Here is a 26,302-nt window from a genome sequence, read left to right on the forward strand (position 1 = left end):
AAAAGAAAATGACTGTGCTCATGCATGAATAAATATGAGAGAGTTCACTATGATCTCCCGAGAAAGCAGAGCGTGCACATGGGCTGCACATCTGCAGCTTCAACCAGCACTCCAGCGTTGAAGAAAGCTGAGGGTCCACCTTCAGCCACAGAGCCCTCATCTCGTGTCCAAACCTCTTTTTGTCATAGCAGCGTCCTGTGCAATGGTAAGTTTGGTTGGGTTAATTTGAAATGAGGCGCCTCGAACTAGTGGCTTGCTCGTGGCGCGCAGACATCGTTGCCGTTGCCGCTAGTCATCCCGCAGCCAGCCCAATCCTTTAGAATCTCAGCGCCGGTCCCATAGTTTCAATATTCATTTGTTTCACTTACAGATACCGAAACAGGGTGTCCAGTAGACAGAGGTAATATGAATACGTAAGGGGCGCACACATTAGTAGGCTGCTTGTAAAGTACGAAATTAAAGAAAGAAGAAAAGGAGGTGTGTAGGGGAGGGGGGGGGGGGGGGGGCTTACGCAAACATAATGAGGTAACGCGCTCTTAGATGGTGAAGTGCGGAGGAAAAACTTAAATATTTGACACTGGCAGAACTTAAGAACCCTTAAGGGCGCCGATCGCAACCTTCAATACTAAAATAAATACTAAATTAAAGAAATATATATGTCGCTGTGGTCATGCTTTCGACTCATGCCTCGCTCACCGTCGCTACGCTCTGTTCGTTTTGTCTACTTAATTGCCGTGCACAGTTAAATTAACGAAATGAAAATTCCAGCCGTGATGTTTAGTGACCAAGGCTAGAATCTATAAGTGGAATTAATGGCTGTTAAAGACAAAAGCTTTCACCTAGCAGCCAGTGCTGAAACGCAAGAGAGCTTTCCTGGCGACTCCTACAGCCTTTGCGGGCTCCCTGTAAAGTCCATGACACAAAATACATACTTTTTCCATTCTGTCAGAAGCAATTTATTAACGACCCATAAGGGAAAGCCAGGCTCACATGTAGCTAAATAAAATGGTTGCATGTTTCCATGAATTCCTTTCTTAGAAGGTCCGGTGGTTTGTGCAACCATGTTGCAACGTGTTTGCGTGACTCAGCACTGTCTACGATTGTTCAATCAATATTTAATTAGTGTAATGGCACACCTTACTGTAGTACACCTGGCCACTCCTGCAATAAAAAAAGGCCACCACCGTCTGAAAGACGCTTAAGTAACGAGCGTTAGCTGTTTGATTTACTAGAAATGATCGCTCCGCCTAGCGGAGCGATCGACGCCTAGCGCCAACTATCAGAGAAATTACGATGCACGTCTACCCGTTTTCGAGTTACACCTCCTCAAGATACGTCCCAAACGAAATTGGCTTCGTTTGGAGGGTCAAGGTGGGCCTAGAATTTGGCTTGCGGTGCGATATGGCAACGCTTCAATTAGTAATTTCATGTATATAATGTTTACCTAATATTTAATTGTGGTTTTATTACTATACCACAACCAATAGGGTTTTATTTGCTTACCAAATCCGGTAAACAACAGTCCCCGGATGGGGGCCACTTGTTGGAGTATATATAGCGTAACGAATATAAATGTAACCCGAAGTATATATTGGGTACATATACTGAGTATATACCGGGTGTCCAGCTAACTTGAGCCAAGGGTTAAAAAAAATAATTAGAAGGAGGCGAGTGAAACCAGTATATTCTAGGCACTACAGTGCCACTGGCTGACGCAGACGAGACACCACCGCCAGCAAAAAGGGGTCTTCAAGAAATTCTTTATTGGTACGTCTGCCTTTGTCAAGTGGGTCAGAGGTTCGTCGATGCGCGAAAAATGCTTGGCAAAGCGTCGGTAACACGCGCACAATCCGAGTAATCTGCACACAGCTTTTTATCGGCCAGCGGTGGAAACTGTGATCGCAGCTATTTTCTGAGTGTCTGGGCGTACTGGGCGTACCACTGCTTATGGTGTGGACTAGTAGAAGCAGCTCTTCATATGGGAAGTGGAATATGCTTTCAAGATTAGCGCGAATGACTTGATTGCTTCCAGCATTGATCGAAGCCTTTTCAGACGGTCATCAAAGTTCAAGGCGAAGGCAACGACGTCATTTAAGTATAATAGACAAATCTGCCGCTTCAGGCTTGCAAGTACTTTACTACCCGTCGGAACGTCACTGGCGCGGAACAGGGTTAAGATGGCGTCATCTTGATTACGAAGAGACCATACGGCGTGAAGAATTCGGTCTTCTCTCCGTCTCGTTCGTCGACTTCGTTTGCCAGTAGCCGCTTGTGGGGTCCAGCGAAGAGAAGTATTTGGCGTTGCAGAGCCAGTCTAGTGTGTCGTCGATGCGGGGAGGTGATAGACATCCTTCCTCGTTATGCAGTTCAAGGGGCGGTAATCGACGCAGAACCGTAGTGTGTCGTCTTTCGTGCTCCTCAGAACAACCGGTGCCGCTCAGGGGCTCTTCAACAGCTGGATGACGTTGTCGCGAAGCATTTCTTCCAATTTGTCTGGGATGGCTTGGCGTTCTCGTGGCGACACGAGGTAGATACTTCAGCGGAGAGGTCGGGCGTGGTTATCGATTACAATTCCATGTTTGGGAATGGTCGTTTGTCGGATCTTTGATGACGGTGACATGCACTCCCTTTAGCTTTGAAGAAGACTGCGTATCTGGGCGTATCTGCTTTCCTGGGCAGGGCCGAGTTGATCTCGAAAGTGGACGAGTTCTCTTGGTTAGGCGAATACTCGGCGGGTCGGTCCGAGAGGGCGAAGGCGTCTCGGACGTCGGATAGTTCGTCTAAAAGCAATCGTCGTGCTTCTGTAGAGGTGGCCATATACTTCACTGAAGTTTGTCACCAGTACTTCAGTTTGTTCATTTCGGAAACGGACGATGCCTCTAGCAATGGCCAGTACTTGGTCTAAGAGCAACCACATGTTTCCTGCGACGATGCCCTGGATGTTCACGGTAATTCCAACACCCAGAGGGTCGATTGCGCTTGATCGGATTAGAACACTTACTTCATCGAGCACGGTTAAGTCGATGTAACGCACAGGTGTTGTCTACAAAGATAGGGCTTGCTCCCTCGAAAACGGTAGTCTTGGACTAAAGTTAATGATCGCTCGATGCTCGGTCAAAAAGTCCATGCCTAACATCTCGTCTCGCGAACAGTGCTCCAGGACTATGAAGGTCGCAGATTAGGTATGTCCGCTAATTTTTACTCCCGCGGTGTACTGTCCTGACGTTGAAACTAGGCGGCCTCCAGCGGTGCAGATTTGTGGGCCATCCCAAGTGGTAGTCACTTTCTTGAGCTGAGCTGCAGATGGTCCACTGATGACAGAGTAGTGCGCTCCTGTGCTGATTAACGCCGTTACAATGCGTTTGCTGCGCAGCTGTGGCGTGTCGATGCAAACAGTGCAGCTGACGGCGATGGTGATCGAGGGCGACTGGATATGCACTCTTCTTGATGCAGATAATTGTCAGTATCTCGTGGTCGTTAGCCAGGGAGAGGTCGCGGCGCTGCGTATAGGAAGCCTTGGAGGCCAATGCGTAGGTTTGGGCAGTGACCTAGGATGTGCCCGGGTTCGCTGCAGGGGAAGCAGAGGGGGCGACCCTAGTCAGGTGCTCTCCAAAGGTCCGCCTTGCTTGACGTGGTCGGCGGAACCATGGCCGGGCAGGTGGTTGGACGTGGTCGTAAAGACGGTTAGTAAAGCGCGGTACTGGGACTTACGGTTTGAATTTGAGTGCGTAGCGCAGCGGCGTAGGTCATGGCCTGAGGTACTTCATTTGGACTTGTCGTTTAGGGAACGTGTACGGCCTGGCGAACTTCTGGATGCACGAACCGCGTCCGTAAACCACGCAACCTGGGGCGGCAAAGAAGATGGCAGGAGTTGGCGAAGCTTCTCCCGAACGATCTGGCAGATGGTGTTTCGTAAGTTGTCATCGATGGTCTTTGAAGTATCCTCGTGGCTGCTGGAAAAGGCTCATAGCGTCCGATCGTACTGGAAAGCCCGGGTGACGAGGGTTTTCTCGACTGTAGACGCTTTAGTTGTTAACTCAGCAACGGTCTTAGATGGATTTCGGACCAACCCGGCGATAAGTTGTTCTCTGTTGTTCCGCATCAAGAAGCACACCTTCTTCTCCTCGGTCATATTAGGGTCTGCCTGTCCGAATAGATGGCACATTTCTTCGACGTACGAAACGACAGCCTCATTTGGTAGTGGGATGCGCGTTTGTAACAACCATTCGGTTTTTTCTTTACGGATGATGCTTGTGAACGCTTTAATGAGTTCTTTCCTAAATTCGTTCCACGTTCCCAGGGAAGCCTCATGATTCTCGTACCAGGTTCTAGCTGGGCCATTCAGGATGAAAAAGACATATCGTGGTTTTGCTTTGTCGTCCATTCACTGGAATGCTGCTACACGTTCAACTGGTCCAACCATTCATCTCGGTTTTCCTGGGGCAGACCGCTGAAAACTAGCGGTTATGATGAAGCATCACCCTCTATCTTCGGGAGAAATGCAGGTGGAGCACCTCCAGCAGATGTCACGCAGTGGTGACGCCTGTCTAGAAATCAGCGAAAGAGCTTCCAAAAGAAACTTTATTGGGTGACTCCCGCCCACAAAGAACTGAATGAGTCGCCGGCGGTGAAATCAACAAGCGTGGTCGGTGGTCATCAACTAAGTTCCCGCCGTTCTCCGCCATGGTCAATTTGAAGCTGACAACGAATTTTCGAGATACGGCATGCAAAGTGACCACAAAAGTGTCAAACAACGTAAAATCGGTTCCGCTTGGGCGCAGTCATACGAGATAAATCTGGTCACGTCTTTGGTCACAAACAGAGCGATAAAGCGGCGTGGTGCTGGTAGCTTAGAGGAAAAAAAACAAACAAACATTGCAAAGCTTTTGGTCAGCATATAAAGGCGAGTGAAACGGACTGTCATCGTTAAAAAGAAAGGTCTCAGTTGGTCAACTTGCCGTACGTTTCATGCTAAGCAGCCCCAACATTTGAAGACATGGGAAGCTTTCTACTGAAAACAAGATTTTGCGCTGTTTTGCTTTAGCTCATGTTTATTTGCATAAAAATCAGTATCAAGTAGACTAAGCTGCAGCAGGATAAAAGGCCAGGAAAAGGACACAAGAAAAAAAATCGATGAAATGCTTCTAGTTTTCGCAATACGAATTTTACAGCCGATAAAGTGTTCTGCGAACAAAACTGAGTTGATCTTGGAGCAAACTAAGTTGAAGGCGATTCCATAAATAGAGGGAGACAAAAAATCAAGAGACTCGCGCATTTAAGTGAGGCTAGCCCTTAAGGACGCGTTTCTATACTGTGGTGAGGCATGAGCTTCCTCTTTTGCGCTGTGCTCACAGTGCCTTTTGGCCCTCGTATTTTTAGTATCACATTCTAGCCGTTTCTAGTCAGATTCTCGCTTACTCTCTAGACCTAAAATCTGACGAAATTTTGCAATCCGTTCTAAAGCATGATCGACGCAGCTTAGAACACAAGTGATTAACAAAAAAGAAGGCCATTTTGTAGCTAGCGCTTTAATAAATGTCATTTGCTAGAGGCCCGTGTGCTCTGAGATGTCAGTGTTCGTTAAAGAACCCCCGATCGCCGAAATTCTCAGTCCTCCACTACAGCGCTCCTTATAGCCTGAGTCGCTTTGTGACGTTATACCCCATAAAACCAAACGAAATCCATTTTATTGCACTGGTGAGAAATTTGTGCAATGTCATAATCAACATGTCCTTTTATATAGTAATTTATGCACTACTCGTTTAAGCTCGAAACCCAAGTTGTTGAAAATTCTCTTATAGACGCCTTGAAAACTGTGTAACGCGAGATTCAGTGTCAGCTGTTGAGTTATTACTCCCCCCTCTTCATTCCGTGGTTCCCCCTCCCAATTCTTCTCGTGGCAACCATCCTCCGGTTACGCATTCTTCACGCTCGCCATACCCTCTTCCTTCCACGGTAATTACCCTCTGGATGGTTCCGATAGTATCACCCTCTGGTTAAGCATTCCTCCTCTCGTCACGCCCTTCTCCTTGCACGGTAACCGCACTCTATATGCTTTCGATGGCGACCACCCTCCGGTTACGCGTTTCTTCGCTCTCGTCATATCCTCTCCTTCCAGGATAACCATAGTCCGGTTATTAATTCCTCCGCTCTCTCTGTGCCCTCCTCCTTCCATGGTAGCCATCCTGTTACCGGTTATGCCGACTACTACTACCTTTACACCGACGCAAAACGCGGGAACGGGTGATTAACAGCTGTCGCGGTAAAATGGGCGTTTGAAGTGGCCATGCCGGCACAATAAAACGGTCATGGTCTTCCGATCCGAGGAATAAACGGTAGGAGAGGGACGAACGAAAGCAACAATAAGGCGGCGAGTAGGCGACGCTGCACGATTTACTGCCGTTGTTAGAAGCGGATTAGACGGTGAGCGACCCTAAATACTGCTTGGTCTCTAGCGTTCAGCGCTATCAATCTTCGAATCGCTCCCCTCTGCTATGGCCTGCGGCAGCTGGCGATTCGTCAGAGTCGTTTTCCGCTGCAGAGAGCTCCGCAAGTGGGTAACGCAGCTCGGATGAAGCGCCGCCATAAATAAAATGCTGCTTGTGTATTCGCCAGTATTTGTTAACATTCCCTTCTGTTCTGAAACACAACAGACTACTCTGGAAAAACAGCTTTAGCCGCGTCCTTTATCACTGACCGTTCCTATGGCTCCCCTATACCGGGTGTTTCGCCCAAGATGTTTTGCAATATTGAAAGGAAAGCTTTCTGAGTTAGAAGCACGCTTTTTCCTGCATAGTATCGTCAGTGGTGTATTGCATCAGAATATAGCCAAGACGCGCTATATAATAGGCTGGTTAAAAATATTGAATAGTTAACTTGTTAAATATTACTCTTACTCTTCTTATATATTGAGAGGTGTGTAGTTTACCGAAAGCAATATACATATCAGTTTTCACAGCTGGGAAAACACGTTTGTTCTCAGCCCTATGGCCCGGCAAATTTAGGCTATTTCGACGAGAAACGTGCGCCGAAAGGGTTGCATTGCCTGCAAGCTTTCCAAAAGCGCATGTATTTTAGTGCAATGTAGGCAAAAATTGTAGGGCCACACCGCCGAGAGCAACTGCGCTTTCGAAATTCTAAAAACTGATACGAATATCATTTACGTTGGGCTCTGAATAAATAAGGAGACTAACAGTAATAGTTGAAAACTTAACTTTCGAACATTAGTTAACGAGCCTACTAATTATCCCGCATTAGGTGTACTCCGTTGCGCTACACCGCTCACTCTGCTATGCCGCAAAAAGTACTCTTGTAACTCAAAAAGTCTATTTTTTAAATTGCAGAACAGCCTAGGTGAAACACCCGGTATACATGTACGAAATAGCAATAATAAAATAACTACCCGCCGCTGTGGCTAAGTGGTTTTTGCCGATAGGTTGCTGACTCAAGGTCGCGGGTTCGAATACTGGCAGAGGCATCCACATTTAGATCGAAGCGAAGTGCAAAAAGTGTCCATGTGCAGTGCGATGTAAGCGACGAGTAAAGAACCCCAAGCGGTCTAAATTAATACGCTTCCCTTAACTACGGCGTCAATCAAAACTCATTCGTTGATGCGAGACGTTAAATGTTCGCACGTACAAAGTTTTTAGGTGTCGGTTTTGTTGTCTTGAAAGAGTTTTGCGGGCCTAGTAATCAATAAAATGAGCTCAAAACCCCAGTGGGCAGCGTTAATAATTAACTGCAAATGATTTCCTACCGGTAGGGTCCGTCGCGGTCGGCCTGCCAACCAGGGCTATCCCATTATGGTGACACCGGCAAGCACTGGTTGTTCCTGACAACACAACAACTGGGTTTGGTGACGTAAAAATAACCGGGGCAAATGCACCTCGACGTCACTCTGTGGAAATGCCGAGCGGCTCCTCGGACAACATTCAAAAGCATATTGAATTATGTTCCACTCAACGCCTGCAACTGAAACTTGCTAGAAGTCAGCTCCTTACGCAAACAAATCATATCGTTTGTTTGCGTTCGAAATTGGGTCTGTACTGACTTAAACTCCCCAATTTACAATACAATAACTAAATAAGTCTTAGGGCGTGTGTGTGTGCGCGATTGCTTGTTGGGAGGGGGGTGGGGGGATGCTATTGTTTGCATGTGCTTGTGTGAACAAAACTCACAGTGAATGTGTGAATTTATTCCATGGCTCAACTATCGAAAAACGTTGTTGTCAGTGTTAGCAGCGAAGTTCATTTTTCTACTTCTTTTACCATTAAGTCAATTTACATCCTCATAAAATGCATCTGCCCTGCAACGGAATTGTTTCCATTTAAACTCCGCTCCAAAATCATCTCTCATTTTAACTTAGGGAGTGCTGTTCATAAGGCTGTAATAACTGCTTAGCACACCAACCATTAAAGGGGCTCTGAAACACCTTCAGAGAAGAGCACATCAACTCGCTCAATCACTGCATTCTGTTCTCATGAACACCTGAGCCGAATAATACTCTTCTACATGCAGCAGAGAACCCACCATCACGAGCGAAAGTTGGCGAGAACTCCCAGCGACCTTTTAATGCTCGCAACCTCCTCCGTCGCTCCCACCTGCGTATACAAGTTGCAAGGTTGTTATTGGTTAGATTTTTTCAGACGACAGGCAGCTACCACGGCCGCGGCCAATAAGCCGCGTAGCTCGGGCGGGTCTGGAAGCTCCGCCGCCAGAGGTGGGGGACCTTCTAGCGTGCAAAAAGTGGCGAGAGGAGAGGAAAAGGCGCGAAGACGCTGAAATTCAAATTTGACTACAGATAAGTTAGCTTCTACAAAGCGTATTTGAAATATCCTTGCTGGAAATATTCGTGAAGGGGCGTGCTTTAAGATAGCAGGCATACCGAAACTTTATACAGCCCCTTTCAGAGCCCCTTTAATGTATGGCTCAGTGCTTATGGCGTAAAGTCCAAAACATGGGTGGCTTTAATTTAAGTATTGCTTTCTGATCTACATGACAGCAAGCACGCAAAGCCAGTCAGGACAGCAGATTCGTAAGGAGCTACTTCTGTGGCAATAAGCAGCTATTTGCTTCGTTTTTAAATCAACAATGCACAATCGACTTCAATACAGAAATAAGGCCTTTTCCGGACATATAGACATTACGTTTTCTTAGCGCTGTTTTTCTTTCCTGGTGTCAACCAATTCTACATTTAGATTTTTTTCTTCTGTTTTGCGCTAAGTGAAGAAATGTTACGAACACATCGCGATGTTGCTGCTAGTCACACTGTGTCCGCAGGCAAGGGTTCTTCCACATAAATAAGTAATTTCCTTTCAACCCGACCCCGGCAGCTAAGTTCATGAACACCAAAGCTAACAGCATAAACCCATCCGGGTGTGTAACATACATGCTGAGCAGAACATCGTGTTCTTCTTCCCCATCCTTAGGGCAAGTTAGGCGAGAATTAGGCAGACCAAAACCAAAAGCCGCCAGCCGCAGTGGTGAGCCACTTTGATCGATATTTCAGCAGCCGTGTGTCTAGAAGAAAGCGCAGACAGAGCCAAGATCAAAACAAAACAAAAAGGGGCGATAATAAACGTTCAAAGGACGCCTTGGACCGGGCCAAATTAAAGAGAGAAAAACGTGCGGATGGAGCCCCCGCATAGAGAAGCAGTTGCCACGGAGAAGGAAGGGTTGCAATCATTACTGCCAGCGCGAAATGCCCAGCGCTGCAAGAGCGATTTCGAGGCAGCCATTAGTGCCGAAGTCGTAAGTGTTCTTCAAATATTCAGGCGCGCGAGAGAACCAAGCGGAAGGCCCCATGGGAAAAATTACGGGACACAACGGCCCTCCTTTCCCTTTCTGGCATTGGCCTATTATTATCCTCGCGCGTTTTAGGGTCCCGCTGGCAACGCTCGAAAACACTGGTATCTGTCGACCCCTTGCTGCCGACCGAGACAGTACACTATACCACCCGCCAGGCCACGCACTCGTGGTTTCCGAGGGCTGAGGTTCGGCGGTGGCCTTTTGCTCTTTGTCGTTCGTGCTGAAGGAAGTGCTCGCCCGGTTTACCTTTGGTTCTTGCCGGCCATTCATCGGACTCCCAACACGAATCCTCTGAACAGTCGATTTGCGATATTTTAACCCAGTAATTTCGTTCCCTAAGATAAAACCTACAGCGGAGATTTCTGCGCTAGCAACTTAGCACGCACACGAAACTACACCGAGAACTTAATTATGCCATTAAGGCGCACATGCCTGTTCATTCCTTGTAAGCCACTGGAGAGCGGAAGCCTCTTCTTCACTTTGTTTTTACGCCTACGGCGTAAAGCCACGGCAACGCACTTTCTAGTCAATTTTAGGGGCCTTTGTGGACCATTATTCAAGCTGCAGCGGTACAAGGCGCAGCGTATTTTGTTTTCTCTCATTTTAAACTCAATCAAGACCAAAAACTTATCAAGGCGCCCACTTAATGTCCTTGTCCCTTTCAACACGCTCGGCTTATTTATGCAAACGAGCAAAGTGTTTAAAAACAACGGTGGCGCTACTTCCGCCAGGCGCACAAGTGTGGAGGATTCCCAGAACAGAGCGGCGCAGCACTTGTTCGCTGTGCGTTATTTTTTTCTTGCTTGCGACAACAGCTTCGTTTCTCAGGTACCGCAAACCCTGGCGCACAGGTGCATCTTCGTTTGCGAAAGTATAGTTCTCGTCAGGAATTGGAACCTTCGCTTAGGTTGATTTCTCAAGAATATATGCAGGAATAAATTTACTGAAAATGGAACGCCTGCAGGGGGCACTGCACTATGAGAAGAGGGAACAAGGTTAGGGTAATAGTTTATCTGAGGTATAGCCATGTGTACTTATCCCCGCAAACGAGCCTACTTTCGAAAAGATTACGGTTTCCCTAAGTTTTGTTTTCTTGCAAGAATTTTTTAGCAACAATGTCCTTAAAATTGTTCACAATGCGCATCGCAGCCCATTTTAAAATGCTTGTGTCTTCTTGGACCGCCTGCAGTGAGGCGTAGAACTGTGAGGTGGAATTTTTGCGTGCATGCAGTGTACATTGGTGCGCGCGCTTGTGTGCGTGTGCGTGTGCGTGCGTGTGTGTGTGTGTAAGGGGGGGGGGGAGGCTTGTCTACACTCCTTCTTCTAACTTTTTCCATATCCCGTCTCTCTTTCTCATTATCTTTAATGGCAAAAATCTCGAAAATAATAAAGTTTCCTTTAATATCACCCATACAGCATGAAATGACCAATGCGATAGTATGCGTCGGGCGCGGACTACAGAGCGCGTGTGGTCTATATACCGGGCGCGGACTGCGTAATGGTTGCAGAAAAGCTAACAAAGAACCTTAGAGATAACTTGTCAGTAAAGCAGCAGTAAAGCAGCAAAAAAAAAACACTTAGAGATAACTGCGGCAACCCACACTGGAGGAATGCGAAATCATTGACGCTGCCTCTCTTTTCATTTCAATCGCCTTTATTAATTAACTAATCATCCGATTGACATCAAAATTTTGGGCATAATTTTCACATTCTCTCGTTTACAACCATTCTTTTGATGCTATCTCTTCTGTCAACGCCATAACTGCTACGGACACATTTTGCGGACACGAAACCGCCGACATAGCCTAGAAATGCTTTCGCATTAAAAAAAAAACTTAAGCCAAAATTACACCCTCTGGACTATACACCTGGCGCGACTGTACTTGTATACCGGAAATTGCTGTAAATGAATGAATAAACATTCTTTACAGCTACCGCTTTCTGGTTACATACTCGCTCAGTTGGAAAAGTTGTTTTCTGATGGTATGTTATTTCGATTCACACATACATGACTGGGCCCGGCAAGAGGAGAGAAATGCGTAAAAAGGCACCTAAAGTACGGAAGACTTTCTCTTTTTTTATAATATGCAGTATTCGCTACTGTAAATTTATTGTCGGGCATCAGAGAGGTTACTAACAACGAACAAGAAATGGTGGTCCTAAACCTTTGATATGCCCTAAGCTCTGATAACATGAGCGGGAGGCCAGTGTGCTGGATGGGTCCTTGGGATCGGATCATTTACAGTCGAGTAGTACAGCGGACCTCAAAGAAGACGGCCAACTTTCGTGGTTAACGGGGGCTGCTCACAATTTCCCTTTGTGTTAACCTGCACTCTTACCAAGCTCGCTATACGCGGCTAACAAACGTTAACGAAGGTCGCCAGGACAACTACCTATCCTGGGTAGCCGCAATGAAATAAAGGTTGCTTTCCTGCTATAGGGACTCACTGGCGACACCAAAGCCAATGGTTCTTCATTACGGCAAGCCACAACACAATGTTCTGTGGTTTCCCCGGATGCTGGTTCGGTAATGCGGAGTTCAGGCACATGAGATATAAGACGTGCTGAGGAGTAGAGCAAAGTTTTCGGTGCGTACGTGCTTTCCGCTAGCAAACGCGTCATACTAAAGAACCGTTCCACGGAGAGCATCGTTAATATTTGAATAAGAAATGTGGCAAATGCTCGAGACGACTAGCGCAGAGTTACTTCCGGATAAGGGCACTTCTTCAGTCTGGGGCCAAATGGAGAGAAGAAAACGCAATCCATATATGGCAACACGGGGCAGTGAGGTTAAATTAGCTGACCTCTGGTTTTGTACCCGGGGCATAAGGAGGGAAAATAAAGGGGAAAATATAGTTAAGGACGAGTAAGGCGGCTGCACTCGCATGGGAGGATGCACAAATTCGCGAAATGCGTGACCGAAGCCTGTCGACGTAGGCACTTCTCATTGAAGCCGATGACGATTATCAACTGTTTGCCTTGGTGCGCCGACTCCGGACAGCGCTGCGAACTTTCAATAACATTCGTTTCCGCCCACGATGCTAGAGGATGAGTGACCATCTCTGCTTGAAGCTGTTATATAGTTGCAACTCTGTTGGGCAACCTTGCCACGCGGCCGTCTCAAGAATCAAACGAAACATGCTGAAGACAAAGACACGGCATGTAATAAAAACAGCGGAGGTTTTTTTGCTTTTGGAAATCTTCAGCAGTGTCATTTCGACTAGACAATATAATGTCAGATGGTGAAAAAAAAAGGTTGGTATTAAATTAACTATTATTTCAAATGTTGAAACTTCTTATTTCTTAGCTGAGTGATTTAGTATCACATTCCTGCATTGTAAGGTGTGGGCGAGGAAGTTTTCTATGGCCCTTGAAATTTCAATGGTGATTCGCGAGCCTCCAGCGAGTCGATCACCGTCGAATTCTATGGCCATTGGTAATCCCCGCGTGAAAGCGACCGATCCACATTTAATTCGATCGTCAATTTGCTTCATGATCATTGAGATTGCCCGTGCGTCTGGTATATTACTGCATGAGCGGTCGATTTGCGTTCGAAACACATGAAGGAGAGGCGACTGACCCTAAGTCTTTGATTCCGGGAAGTGTCCAGCGTTCAGCCTGGGCAGCTATGTCTGAATAGAAAGGCGCTGAACTCCAAAGCGAGCACCATGTCGGAAGAGCTGCCGAATGGCGTATTCTTAATAATCGTAAATGCATGGTTTTTATAGCTATAGGCATGCCATTCTAAAGGCAAGTTTCAGGTACAAGTGTCATAGCTAAATTACATACCAGCAGGATGCTGCTACTGTGTAAGGTGCCTTCACAGTACACGGTGCTCATGCTGACGCCATATCGCCAGCCACTGTGATGCAGGCGTAGAAAAGGTTTACGACTGCTGTAATTTGCTAACTGTCCTCGTACATTTTTACTAGCTCAAGGGTCCTACGGCTAGTAGTTGCGGATTTTTGCTATAGATTTCGGTGGAGTTAGTAACCGCTGTGACTCTGCCACTGTCGCTTACCATGTGATAAGGCTTTTGGGTTATTTGTTATTAGCTGTCACTTATTACTTCATCAACAGAGGCACGCTTGGTTTTTCTCTGTATACATGACCACAGTCAGTTTCACACTCGAATGCAAGTTATTTCGCACATTTATGTAGAGGATGCACACGTCAGCGGTCCGCTCAATACTAAATTGGGAAAAAGTGTGCACAACGATGGCATCGGTTTCTGCGTCGTTCTGCCACGTTGTCTGTGTGCTCAGTGCCCAGAGCTACCTTGGTGCGTGTTGTGCTGTTGTAAATACCTTCACATTGTTATGAACGGTCATAGTTTTTTTTTACATTCTCTTTTTGCCGGACATGAATGTGGAACCGACTAAACCTTACTCTGTAAATGATTTTTCTGTCTGGCTGACGGCTACGCGGGCGTACTTCGAGATACATAAGGAATATTTGATAGCTTTTTTTTAGTTAGCTACAGAAACCGACACAACCATATTGCTGGTGTTAAACTTACTAAGATTTGCTAAAGTAAGTAGCACGTTCTTATTAAGCGCAGTGACTTTTTTTCCTGAGCGTGTGTACTGCCAATGAGACGGGCTTTCATATGCACGCGGAGATTTCTAATTTTCATAAGGCGGCACAGCACACTGCTGCAGGGAGACTGCAGCCTTGCACTTCGTTTAGCTTGGTTACTCATTGGCTCATAAATATTTAGGGGTATCAAGGGCCGAGCAAAAACGGAAGCTCCAGTTTGGCTTGGCGCGCAGGCTGCAATCGAGAGCTACAACACAGTGTGGCGACGACTGTACAGTATGATTTCGGATTGTGTTCCAGACTGAAAATTCATACTTCGCATGACGCTGTAATAACGGTAACGTTTAGGGCGGGGGTCTCGACAGGCACAGCTCTCATCAGAAAACGCCGTTTACTTTTCCGAAATATATCAACACGCGAAAACAGCCAATGAGCGGCGATTTTATGTATCGTGAAGGGCAGTCCTTATCGACTATACAGTGCACCTTTATGCTGATGAGTTCCCACTGGAGCAGTTGTGTAAATTTTGGAGATACATAACTAATAGACGAAATAGCTCGATGAGCTCTTTCTGTGCATATTGGCTTTCGTCTCTCACTATTAACAGAAGCAGAAAACCTTACTCTTCTTCGTGCACCCAAAGACAAGAATTTAGAGAGATCACCTTATCTGCCAAACGATTGTCAACATGTCGAGGCCGCCAACGAGTTCAACAGTCTTATAATTGGTTTTTTTGGGGGGGAAAGGAAATGGCGCAGTATCTGTATCATATATAGTTGGACACCTGAACCGCGCCGTAAGGGAAGGGATAAAGGAGGGAGTCTATAGTCTTCCTAATCTGTTTTTCTCATTTGTTGCATGCGGGTTTATTCCAATTATATACTGATCCTTATAAAACCAGAAGGCAATATTGTTCTTATTACGTTGCAAAGAGCAGCGCTAGGTGCAAATGGTTCTAAAGGTGGTGACATTGCCCAAAACTAGATCAGCCATTTTCTGTTTTTATCGTCACATTGGTGTCAGTGCCAAATTGCGGTGGCCATCATGTGTCCTATAAAGTTTTGGAGCGTTGTGGCGATCAGGGAAGTGGTTCAATATTCTTTACTACGGATGAGTCAGACGTGTTTAGTATACATATGTGAATAAGCAAAACTGAGCTATACCATGTTTTCTTATTTCAGGCCCTCAGTTTATAATTTGGTGGTTTCTATTTTCTGCGTTTGCAGCGTCTCCTTCGCTATTCGGCACAACGCGACAAAAATAATAGAAATAAACTATTTGACGTGAAGTGCGTAGGCGATGATTTAGTTCTCTTGTCTTGGCTGCTATTATCGCCCTCCCCAGTGCTACAGCGATGTAGCATAGGCGGCCGTCCCTGGCGTCGGCGTCGTCGGCGGCCTAACCGGGTGGATGTCACCTTATATCACGGTCAACCTGGGCCGCATAAGCCTACGGGTGGCTCCGTTCCTAAGAGCCGCCTGCCAGTGCATCACTTCGCCACTACACCAGATATCGCTGATTCTCGCGTTACACAGTCCTAACCGTCCTGTGAGCTTTTTACGCCGAATCTTTCAGGTTGTGTTATGCTAAAATGTGGAAAATTTTCAACTATTTAATCAATCTTTTTCCTTCCTCTGGAAGCCAACGTACGTAATCCTCTTCAAGTCAAGTGATCCAAACAGGCAACTCAAAAAGTTCCATTCAAGAAAAAAGTATGCCGTCACATCTAATGAATGCGCCTTGTCTAGCTGTATTTCGTGAGAAAAGCCAGTGGTCTTAAAAAGTGAATCCTGCCACCGCCGTGTGAAACGCGCGTGTAGTGGAAGGCAGATATTTTCTCGTCTACACTGCTGTCAGCGACTGCCTGAAGTGCGAAAACCAATATCGGCGTGTGCACGTGCATCAAGCCCCTCAGGCCATTTCAGTGAAGAAATTGGTCCCGTGCCACGCTTGTACACTCCGGAATGTCACCTCCACGACCTGTTTTCAAGAAACCAGCTAGTAGCGTCTAGCGGTGCGCAAACGAAAACACCCCCCCCTTCCCCCCCTCCCCCCCTCCAGGAGCATGCTCGCTCGAAGGCTGCGCGTCGGGGGGCCGCTAGGTTGCGCGTTGTTGCGCAATAATCGGAATGGGAGGCGCGCAGCAGCATCATTGAACTGACATGCTGAAGCAGCCTGTACATGCTTTGTATTCGCTGTCTTTTCCATTCTTTTCCCACACAAGAGCTCCAAATGTTTCCAGGCAACGCATTAGGGACGGCAAATCGCGATTCCAGTACGTCCCCGATTCCTGTGAGGAAATAAATTTTTTGGGCGCAGTGATGCTGCGGGGTATTTACAGCTCAGTTGCCACTGCTGAATGCGCGAGTTTGGTTAGACGCCGCGCTTACTAACAGCAGTGGGCCATTTCCAAAGGCCTAAACTCCGCATGAATGTTCCGTTGCAAATTAGGAGCACATTTCAATGACACCAAAGACGCCGATCTCAAAACTGGCAGGGGTAGCTTTCAGATGAGCGTTCCACACAGCAGAGCGCACTTCTATTACTGCGGCAAAAAAACGGCTGTGTCTTTAACTTTTCCCAGAAAAGTGGCTCATTCTGACTTGTTACGAGGCTACTTTGCGTAGGTACACAGCGTTAATAAAACAAAGCAAGGGGCACGATGCGTGCAGACCACTTACCTGGGTACTTCACTCTCGGTGTCGACCGCACCCAAGGGACTGACTGATCCCCCAAGTAGGAAGTCGGTCCTCCTTCAAGGCAAAAATACATTTCAGTTCAGACTGCACATGCGCTCTTTTTCAACAGTGGCATCTTTACATTGGCTAGTATGAAGACCAAACTGCGCACCTTTCATCTTAGATAAACAGCACGGTCTACAACAACGATAAGTGAGAAGCGAACAGACGTGAATATGATAACATCTCTTTGCGGAGCTCAGTCACTCGAGATGCGGTGGTGTCGGTCTTCTGCTTAACATTCCCCGCTATTCATGCCGACTATATTTTACATGAACCCGAAAACTGCGGCACTTGCTTTGTAAACAAAATTTATTATCAAAACGTTATAGGAACCGAGCTTGAATCCTATAGGTTTAGATTCCATCATAATCGACCACTCGACGGCGGAACTGAAATGCCTACCTTTGACCTTCTTCTGCGGTAACAAATCTGTCCACGAAGCCTGAACGATTCAAGGGGATATGTGTATACATTGGTGATAAAAAGAAATGCGAACAGCGCGGCGCCCACTCTCTAGCGCTCTCCGCTGTTCGAATTACTTTTCAACGCGCTTGGGCATGGGTGGTAAGAAAAACAAGCCGTAGTCGCCCACACTAACGTCCTTTTGCTACCACTCAGGTACAAGCGCGATGAAAACAAATGCGAACAGCGGACCACCTAGGCGCCGCGCTGTTCACATTTCTTTTTATCGCGGCAGTACACGATTGTACCCTTGGTATACTTTACAAAAGGCGGTCCTGTATTGAAACGAAATTGGTGGTTGCACCGCTTCTTGCGTGTTTAGCGCCAAGTATACCAGGACACTATATTTTCTCGCTCGTCATGGGTGTCGAGTGGAACGTCCGGCACAGGTCGGCAGTTGGGATTCGGAAAGACTTTGCTTTACATACTTCACGTGCTTTTCACCGGCTCTCGTATGCTCCTGTGAGTCGCGGGGAAAACTTTTGACACCAGATAGTAGAGAAGCGATAGATCCTTATTAAAAGTCTGTTACATGATGCTTGCGCGTGAAGGAAGCGCCGTCTAGAGTTTTAAAAAGTCTTGACACGGGCATGACTAAGATCAAATACGAAATAGAATTCGTGATCAGGACACCGACTCACATTTTGCGCGAGAACAGATACGGTTTGTCCTGGTCTTTTTGAGGCTGCATGGTTCAGGTGAGGAGAGATCTAAGCTGCTTGTAAATATCGATCATCTATCATAGAAAGATCGTTTATTAACTAACATTCTTTGAGTCCCCGCGGAGCGCTGGGGTCACTTTTCGCTTATGTTCGATTGACTGTACATAGTAATTGTTCCAAATTGACAACGTAGTGTTTTTTTAATAGCCTCTTTCTTTGCCACTTTACGTCCTACCTCTGATTACGTTAGCTAAAATAAGTTAGTTATGAAAGACAGGTAACCATACTACGAAATATTTTTTGTCATGTGCATTAGCTTGTCTGTTAAAGGGAGACCGAGAACAGCTGAGTCCAGTTGTTTTTCTCAGTAAAAATTACTTCAGCTTTATGAGTATGCTAACGTTTCTCGGCAACAAGAAAAGAAAAGATTTATGGATGGAAATTTAGATTTGAAATTTAAAATTTCCCAAAGACTGGTTGCCACCATTTTGAAGTGAATGGTGATGTAGTAATGCCTCTAGGGTTCGCGAAAAAAGAAAAAAATTCGATGTCGGCGCACGCAATTTGTGAAATCAGCCGGTGATGGCGACACCTGTAATAATTTTTTTGCTCTGCTCTAGCTCATAAAAACTCCGTTTACGGTGCGAGTGGTCTCTTTGTCGTTTAAATGGCGTAGTTTTTTTTTTTTCGATGCAGACCAGCTTCAATTTGTGCGCAGCATTCCTTGAAATTTGCTCTCTTCATGTGGGCCAGCCAAATCCCTTTCGCGTTTCTTTTCACATTAAGACGCTTATTGTTTTTCACGGCAAAATTTTTTGTCCCTCTCCCTTTTCTTTCTCGTGGCAGACGTCTTTGTTCCTGGCACAACTTCAATATCCATTGATTGTTTGTTACAGCTTGATTAAATAGAACAATGACGCAATAAAACAAATAAAAAATAAGCAAGGGTAAGAAGGTCCTCTCGCCTTACGAACGTTGTTGATTTTGTTTTGTGATGTCAAGAATTACATCCTCCTGCCTTCTTTCTACCGTGAATGACGATGGAAAATTGCTTAAGGAAAGTTTCTATAAGGCATACGCAATCTTTTTCATCGCACGAGAGAGCCCAGTTTGAGTGACAACCCAGTTATGCCACCCCTGTTATGAAAATATAATCTTGGTGAATGTATCTTGTTTTTTTTGCGCTAAATTATTGGCGGAAAAGTTATTTGCTCGAAGCGCCTTGATTGCCTTCAATTGCACCTCACATTGAAAGCCAGTAGGCAAAACAGACTCTTTCATCTCGTGTCTCACAACATACACTTGCTTCTGAGGAGGATGAAGACGTCTATATTGTCTTCTTTCATAACTCAGTGATTTTTGAACGCTGATAGTTTTTGGTTGAATCTTAAGGGGAATCGCAAAGATTGAAAAGATTTTCTGTGAGTGAGCAAATGCTTATTGGCATCCACACAAGATTTCCTTTCGTTAGTAGCCATACGACTACGCTTCGGTAAATGCAAACAAGTAATTACTCCTAAATTCCTCATAGTGTTAAATTTTAGCCTCAGCTTTACAGTGTGATATTCTTAAATGTCATCGTTGCTTTGCGCATACCTGGCGCTTATTCATTAGAGATTATTCTTTCTCATCCTTGTACGCTTATTTTTAGAAGCGCCTGCCTAAATAGTGCTGTTATTATGCGCGTCCGTATTTTAGTTTTGCATCACTTTGTAAAACAATTTTACTACTTCCTATCATGTTCCTGCTTGTTTCTTTTTTCGTAATTTTTCAGCATGCTGGTTAAAACAAGAATTTTTGTGAAACTTTACGTGCGATTCCTGAGCTTTTCGTCCAACATAGTGCTTTGCGAGCTCTTGATTCTTTTTATCTTTATGCTGCGATCCATTACTAGAACCTTATGTATTCATGCGCACCTTTATGTCTATTGATCCTCAGTTTAATACCTTCATAACGAATAGTTTTAGGGTGCATAAATATGCAAAAAGAGAGTTCCAAGATCTTAGCTGCAACGAGACTGAAAAGCAAACAAAAACATGATGACCCCAAAAAAATCCAGCCGTCCGTAAGGACATATACTTCTAGGACGAAACATTTTTTTAGTGTGCTAACACTAAGACCCCAATTCACTGATTTCGCCACTGCTCGCCTGGCGACGTGGATTGCTAATTTCTACACTGCCTGTCTGTCTGTCTCTCTGCGTAGGTGGCTCCGCTTGTTGGCAGGTGGCAGTTTCATTAATGATTGATCGTGAGAGGTTGCTCGGTACGAGAAACCTTGGTCTCACAAGCCCCAACGGTCGCAGCACCTGCCATCGGAGGGTAGTGGCACATCACTTAACCGTTGCACAACTGTGCTTGGAGGCACAGGAGGACTCCCAGCTATCTATGAATGTAAAGTAGAGAATGACCAGTTCCGCATATATGAGCATTAGCCCATTAATGCTGTAAGGCCATACCCTTAAGGCAGAGCTTAACGGACCCCTCCAGTTTTAGTGCGCTAGCACTAAGGCCCTCCCTAATCTATTTCGCCGATCTTTGTCTGAAGTGTCCTTGAATTTGAAAATGAAACATGGAAGTGAAATTGGTTCGGTGTTATGAAAACCTATTACACGGTTTAAATAAGGTAAACTTCTTCGGGTAGGCGTTCAGAGCGAGAACGAGTGATGGTTCATGATTTTACAGATAGGTGCCAAGATCAAACTGAACCGCAGCTGGCTAGTGACTACCCCCTTTTTCAAGACTAAGATAATTATAGCATTCCTTAAAGAGGTAGTAGAGGTGCCCTGTTTGGCAATAACCTACGTTTTGATACCACGCTGCTCAGAAGCAAGGTTAGGTTATTTTAAATTACGTGCGGAAATATTATTCAAGCCTGTAACATTTTTCGCACTAGCTCAGGGAGAAATGAGAACGAAATAAACTTGACTTCCCTTCAGGAAAAAATCATGATTTTGACGATAGATCATGCAGAGCGGCTCTAGTTTTTCATGAATTCATTGCAAGCATTGACTATTATGATGGGCTCAGGGTCAATCATTTTGACTTATTTTTCACATCGAAATACTGGGGTAGAGATTTTTAAAGAAGCATTAAGGACTCTGTGCCTTCCTTGAATTTTGTGTAAGCATCCTGACTGAAATTATTTTTGTATGGGAGTGTATAAGGGCATAAAAATGATAATTTAAGAATTTCAAACTTAAGACCCGAAAAATGCTTTCACATACCAACGTCCGCAGCATTAGACTCTGCAGGACTGAGAGCGGTACATTTTGCGCGCCGAATTCCTCTTTCGCTGAGCCCGGCAGACCACGTACAGGAGGGGCCGTTTATGTTCTCTTGGCAGTCTTCCGGGCACCACGAAGCTGCACTTGCGCTTAGAGCTGCGAACCAGAAGGCGCAGATTGGGCGGCATAAAAATGCTAATCTAGACACCGCGCCATCGCGGACATCATGACGAGACAGCTTAGGGAAAAATCGGTATACACCGGACCAGCCAAGGTTTCCAGAGAGGATATAGAAGTGAGAGCCCGCGGGAAGAAAGGAGGGAATGCGTGAACGAGGACGGCCAGCCTGAAGTGAGCGTGAAGTGCGCTCACTTATTCAGGCGCTTGGCTCGCGTGAACTTTGCTTGCTTGCTTCCGCCGCATTTTCTGGTGCTCTCATTTCAATTTCCCTTCATTTATGCGCTGGTTTTCGGCTCGCCCGTTAGCCTTTGCAGCGGTGTAATTTAAGGGAGGAAGCAAAAGCAATGCATCACCACTTCAGCGGCGCTTCTCAGAAAGATAAGCGAAAGTAAGACGCTTGGGGGGGGGGGGGGGGGGAACGTAGTTGAATATGTTCTCACAATACCCTGCCAGAGGACCCACTACGAATTTTCTGTTTTATTCCCATTGCGGAGCAGGAACTTTAATAAATTAACGACGGCACTGCGTTCAACCTGCTCAGTACTCCTTGGGAAAAAGATGGTGGGGAGACAAGCTGATGAGACAGCTGGACAGGCTGTACAAATGATGGCCCACCGTCAAAAAAAGGTCAAAAAGCGAAAAGAAAAAACAGGCAGAGTTCGTGTTATTAGAGAGGGATTGCACAAAAAGAAAGTTTTCAAGCTGACAATTTCGCCCCCCTTTGTGTCTCTAAAGGGACGCCCGCGCGCAGCCCTTGAAAATAGTGTCGAAACAGTCCCGAAGCTCCACTCGTACGACATCCCTGGGATCTGGGCAGGGAGGTGATCCGTCATTGCGCAAGTTAACACTGTGCACTGCCTAAGCTTGCGGGAAATAGTGAGGAGCGAATTTATTGCAAAGCCAATTTATTGCATACTATTTTTGCTCCTTATTTTCTCCTTCCAGAAAACACGGTACAAATTCGTACTCTAAGCTGTTTTCTATTGCGAAACAATTTCAGTGCCATAAGCTTCGAAGAAGAAAAAAAAACAATGCAGTAGAGCAGAAAACTCAGGTTTGTCACATTTTAAAACAGCACTTTTAGCTACCTGGCACATATCAAAATTATTTTTGCAGAAAGCCACGAACTGTCATTCATTCATTCATTCATTCATTCATTCATTCATTCATTCATTCATTCATTCATTCATTCATTCATTCATTCATTCCTGCGGACTGGAATGAAACCAAGGACGTCTTTGCTTCTCAGATAGTTAATAAAGAAATAATTTAAAACCATACATGAAACCAAAACTGCAGTCCTCTCACCTCGACAAGTCTGTGGTGCGTCATGTGTGCAACTAATTAATTCAGCAATTCGTGCATGCATGCTGGGACTATGTAGCAAGGCACCCTTTGCGTACTAACGAATTAATCAAGCAAATAATTACAGACCCCATATACCACGGCAGCCGTGGTCCTCATGCCTGGGAAGGTGTGGTGAGCTTCATAAGAAGAATTACCTAACATATGTGAGGGTGCAAGAAATTGAGGAGGATAGAAGGCAAACAAAAAAAACTTTACTTGAGGCCAGCACTAAGGGCCAGTGAAGAAGAGCGCTTGATCCGCCAAGGTCCGCTGATAACCTGCCGAGTCCGAGTGAAGCCATGCACTCTAGGAAGCAGGGGGAGGGTAAGGGAAATAAGGAGAGGTAATGGCAGTGTTACATGGGTAGAGAAAGTGTTCTGTGTCTGCATTGATCTGTGGACAGTTGGGACAGTGAGCTGTGTCACGCCATCCCCAAGTTGCAGACCGTTAGTGGAATGACGAGAGTGTTAGTTTGAACTCTGCAAAGGACGTGTGCTTGTTCCATGTTCACTGACGGGCGAGGTTGTGGTAAAATTGTGCGATTTTCCATGGTGTTCTGATAGAGTTCAGCCATTTGCTCTTTATATGTTGTGGCGTCTGCCGCTGACGTTGGATTTGGCCAGAGGATCGAAGGCGGCCAGATGTTAATTTCGCGGGCCCGTTGATGAATGAACTCATTTTCCTCAATACCAGCATGACCAGGTACCCAACGCAAGGTGATTGTAATGTTCGGATTTTTGTCATAGGATTTTACTAGAATGTCATATGTAGGTGGGATTCCAGTAGTCTGCGTTGTATATTGCGGATGGCTTTGCTGGAGTCGGTATAGATGTTGATGTTAGTGGTCTGGTATTTAGTAAGTAAAGATGCTTCCGGTATTGTATATTAATAACTGCGCGAGTTTCTAGAATGGTTACGTTGGAAGGGTTCGAAAATAGCCGAGCTGGGCGAGTTATTGGTTCTGTGTGTCCGAGTGTATGTACTGCATACGTGTATGACCCCATGTTAAACCGCGTGGCGTCCGTGTATATCGTTATATATGTCCTGTCTCTGCGGTGATGTTTTGCATGTGCCGGACGTCGACCGTCATAAAGGTGTGGCGTCAGGCTTTTTGGTAGGTTTGGAGATGCGATGTTGCGCGGTAGCTGAGGGCACTGACTACTGGTGTCGGCTGATGGAGGTGATGCCTGCTCGGTTCAGGATGTCGCATTCGTGCTTCGTACAAGACAGGCGCGCTACTTGCCTGTCTGAATGCTGTTGTGTGAGTTTGGCGAGAGAGAGAAAAAGTCAGTGTATTGAATTCGGTGATTTGAGGTGCATATGGGTAGGCTCAGAGCGGCCTTGTGAAGGGTGTTGAGTGAAGATTCGAGCTTTCTAGTTCGTGTTTGTGTTAGCGTTAGATACGCGTACGGGTACAGGGATCTGCTATACACGAGTGCAGTGCCGAGCTGCGTTGCCCGTTCTTCTCTAAGCCGCTGTTTTTTTGCTAAGGATCTGTCGGATTAGGTGTGTGAGATTATGGCAGTCTTTTTGAAATTGTACGTGTATTTTGTCGTGTAATATGAGTCCGAGTATTCTGCACGATGTCACCTTTGACACTTGTTTTCCCAGTAGGATGCGTTGTCACAAGACGCCGTTTTTTTTTTGGTATTGTGTTTCATTAATCAGGAGGAGATCCGACTTTTCTGCTGAAGGTTGGAGTCCGGCTTTTTTCAAGTGATCCACTATGGTGTCTATGCCTTCCTGAAAAATTTTCTATGGTGCAATAATCTCGTACAGGCTTCGCCATACAAATCTCGTACAAGTTGTATGATACTGTATGATATCTATCAGAAATGTATTATTTTGCAAAAAAATTAGGCATATTTGTATGACATTTATATTGTCACGGGTGGTACAGCTCGGTTGGATACGTCAAAGTAGGTGACTGCAGCGGACGTGAGTAGCAGTCCCAAAAGCGGAGCATTCGCAGCCAGACACTTCGGCTTCTTTTTTCTAAGGCCAGCTCGCGCGCGCATTGCGCGTTCTCGTGGTTCTAGTAGAACGACGACGATGAATGGGCGGTGTCATTACTCCCCAGCAAAAAGAAGCATCGTCCCGATGCTGGGAGTGAGTGGAGAGGTCGGAAGGACTGAACGGGGTTAGTGGGCGAGGCTACCGATCGTGATAAGGCTTCAGGCGGACCACGTGAACCACTTCAGGGCATGGGGACCGTCGGGACTTCTGGAATCCATCGGGAATGACCTCGTAGTTGAGGTCGCCCAATGACCTGACCACGCGGTATGGTCCGAAGTAGCGATGGAGGAGTTTTTCGCTCAGTCCTCGTCGCCGAATGGGGAACCACACCCACACACGGTCGCCATGCGCATAATTGACGTCGTGACGGCGCCGGTTGTAGCGATCTGCATCTCGAAGTTGTTGGTCCTGAATTCGAACTTTGGCCAGTTGGCGAGCAGCTTCGGCGCGTTCCAGGAACGTGTAGGTATCAGTGTGAAGGCTAGAGTCGTCCAGATGTGGTAACATTGCGTCGAGCATCGTCGTCACTGCACGGCCGTAGACGAGTTGGAATGGGGACATCTGCGTTGTTTCTTGCATGGCCGTATTGTAGGCGAAGGTGACATAAGGAAGCACTTCGTCCCACGTTTTGTGTTCAATATAGACGTACATGGAAATCATGTCAGAAAGGGTTCGGTTCAGTCTTTCAGTCAACCCGTTCGTTTGAGGGTGGTACGACGTTGTTCGGCGGTGGTCGGTATGACTGTAAACCAAGATCTCCTGCAGCAGCTCAACCATGAACGCAGGGCCTCTGTCAATGATCAGCACTTCAGGTGCCCCATGGCGGAGTACGATCTGATGCACGAAGAACTTAGCGACTTCTAAAGCGGTGCCGCTGGGTAGAGCTGACGTTTCTGCATAGCGGGTAAGGTAGTCCGTCGCGACAATTATCCATTTGTTGCCAGAGTTCGAACGTGGGAACGGACCCAGCATGTCCATTCCTATTCGTTGGAAGGGCCTTGTGGGTGGTCTAATGGGCATCAAGAACCCAGCTTGTTTGGTTGACGGTACCTTGCGACGCTGACAGGCTCGGCACGTTCTGACGTAGTGAGTGACATCAGCACGGAGACGAGGCCAGTAGTAATTCTCTTGGATTCGGGCTAGCGTACGGGCTATGCCCAAATGTCCAGAAGTGGGTTCGTCATGGGAGGCTTGGAGGATTTCATTGCGCAGGCTAGGCGGTACGACGATTAGGTATTGCGTATTGTTTGGAGCGAAATTTTTCTTGACCAGAAGACCATTGCGGATGCATAAAGATGGCAACACGCGCCTGCAAGCGCGTG

At 46.2% G+C, this 26,302-nt stretch overlaps 1 protein-coding gene across 1 annotated transcript in view; it reads right to left on the bottom strand.

Annotated features, from left to right (window-relative positions):
• Window positions 1–26,302, bottom strand: part of LOC144114534 (hemicentin-2-like) — a 691,994-nt gene that overhangs the window by 511,903 nt on the left and 153,789 nt on the right. The window contains exon 2 of the mRNA XM_077648339.1: window positions 17,028–17,099. Coding sequence (XP_077504465.1) covers window positions 17,028–17,099 — 72 coding nt within the window. The remainder of the gene's footprint in view (window positions 1–17,027; window positions 17,100–26,302) is intronic.

This window comes from Amblyomma americanum, chromosome 1, assembly GCF_052857255.1.
Source record: "Amblyomma americanum isolate KBUSLIRL-KWMA chromosome 1, ASM5285725v1, whole genome shotgun sequence".
NCBI lineage: Eukaryota > Metazoa > Arthropoda > Arachnida > Ixodida > Ixodidae > Amblyomma > Amblyomma americanum.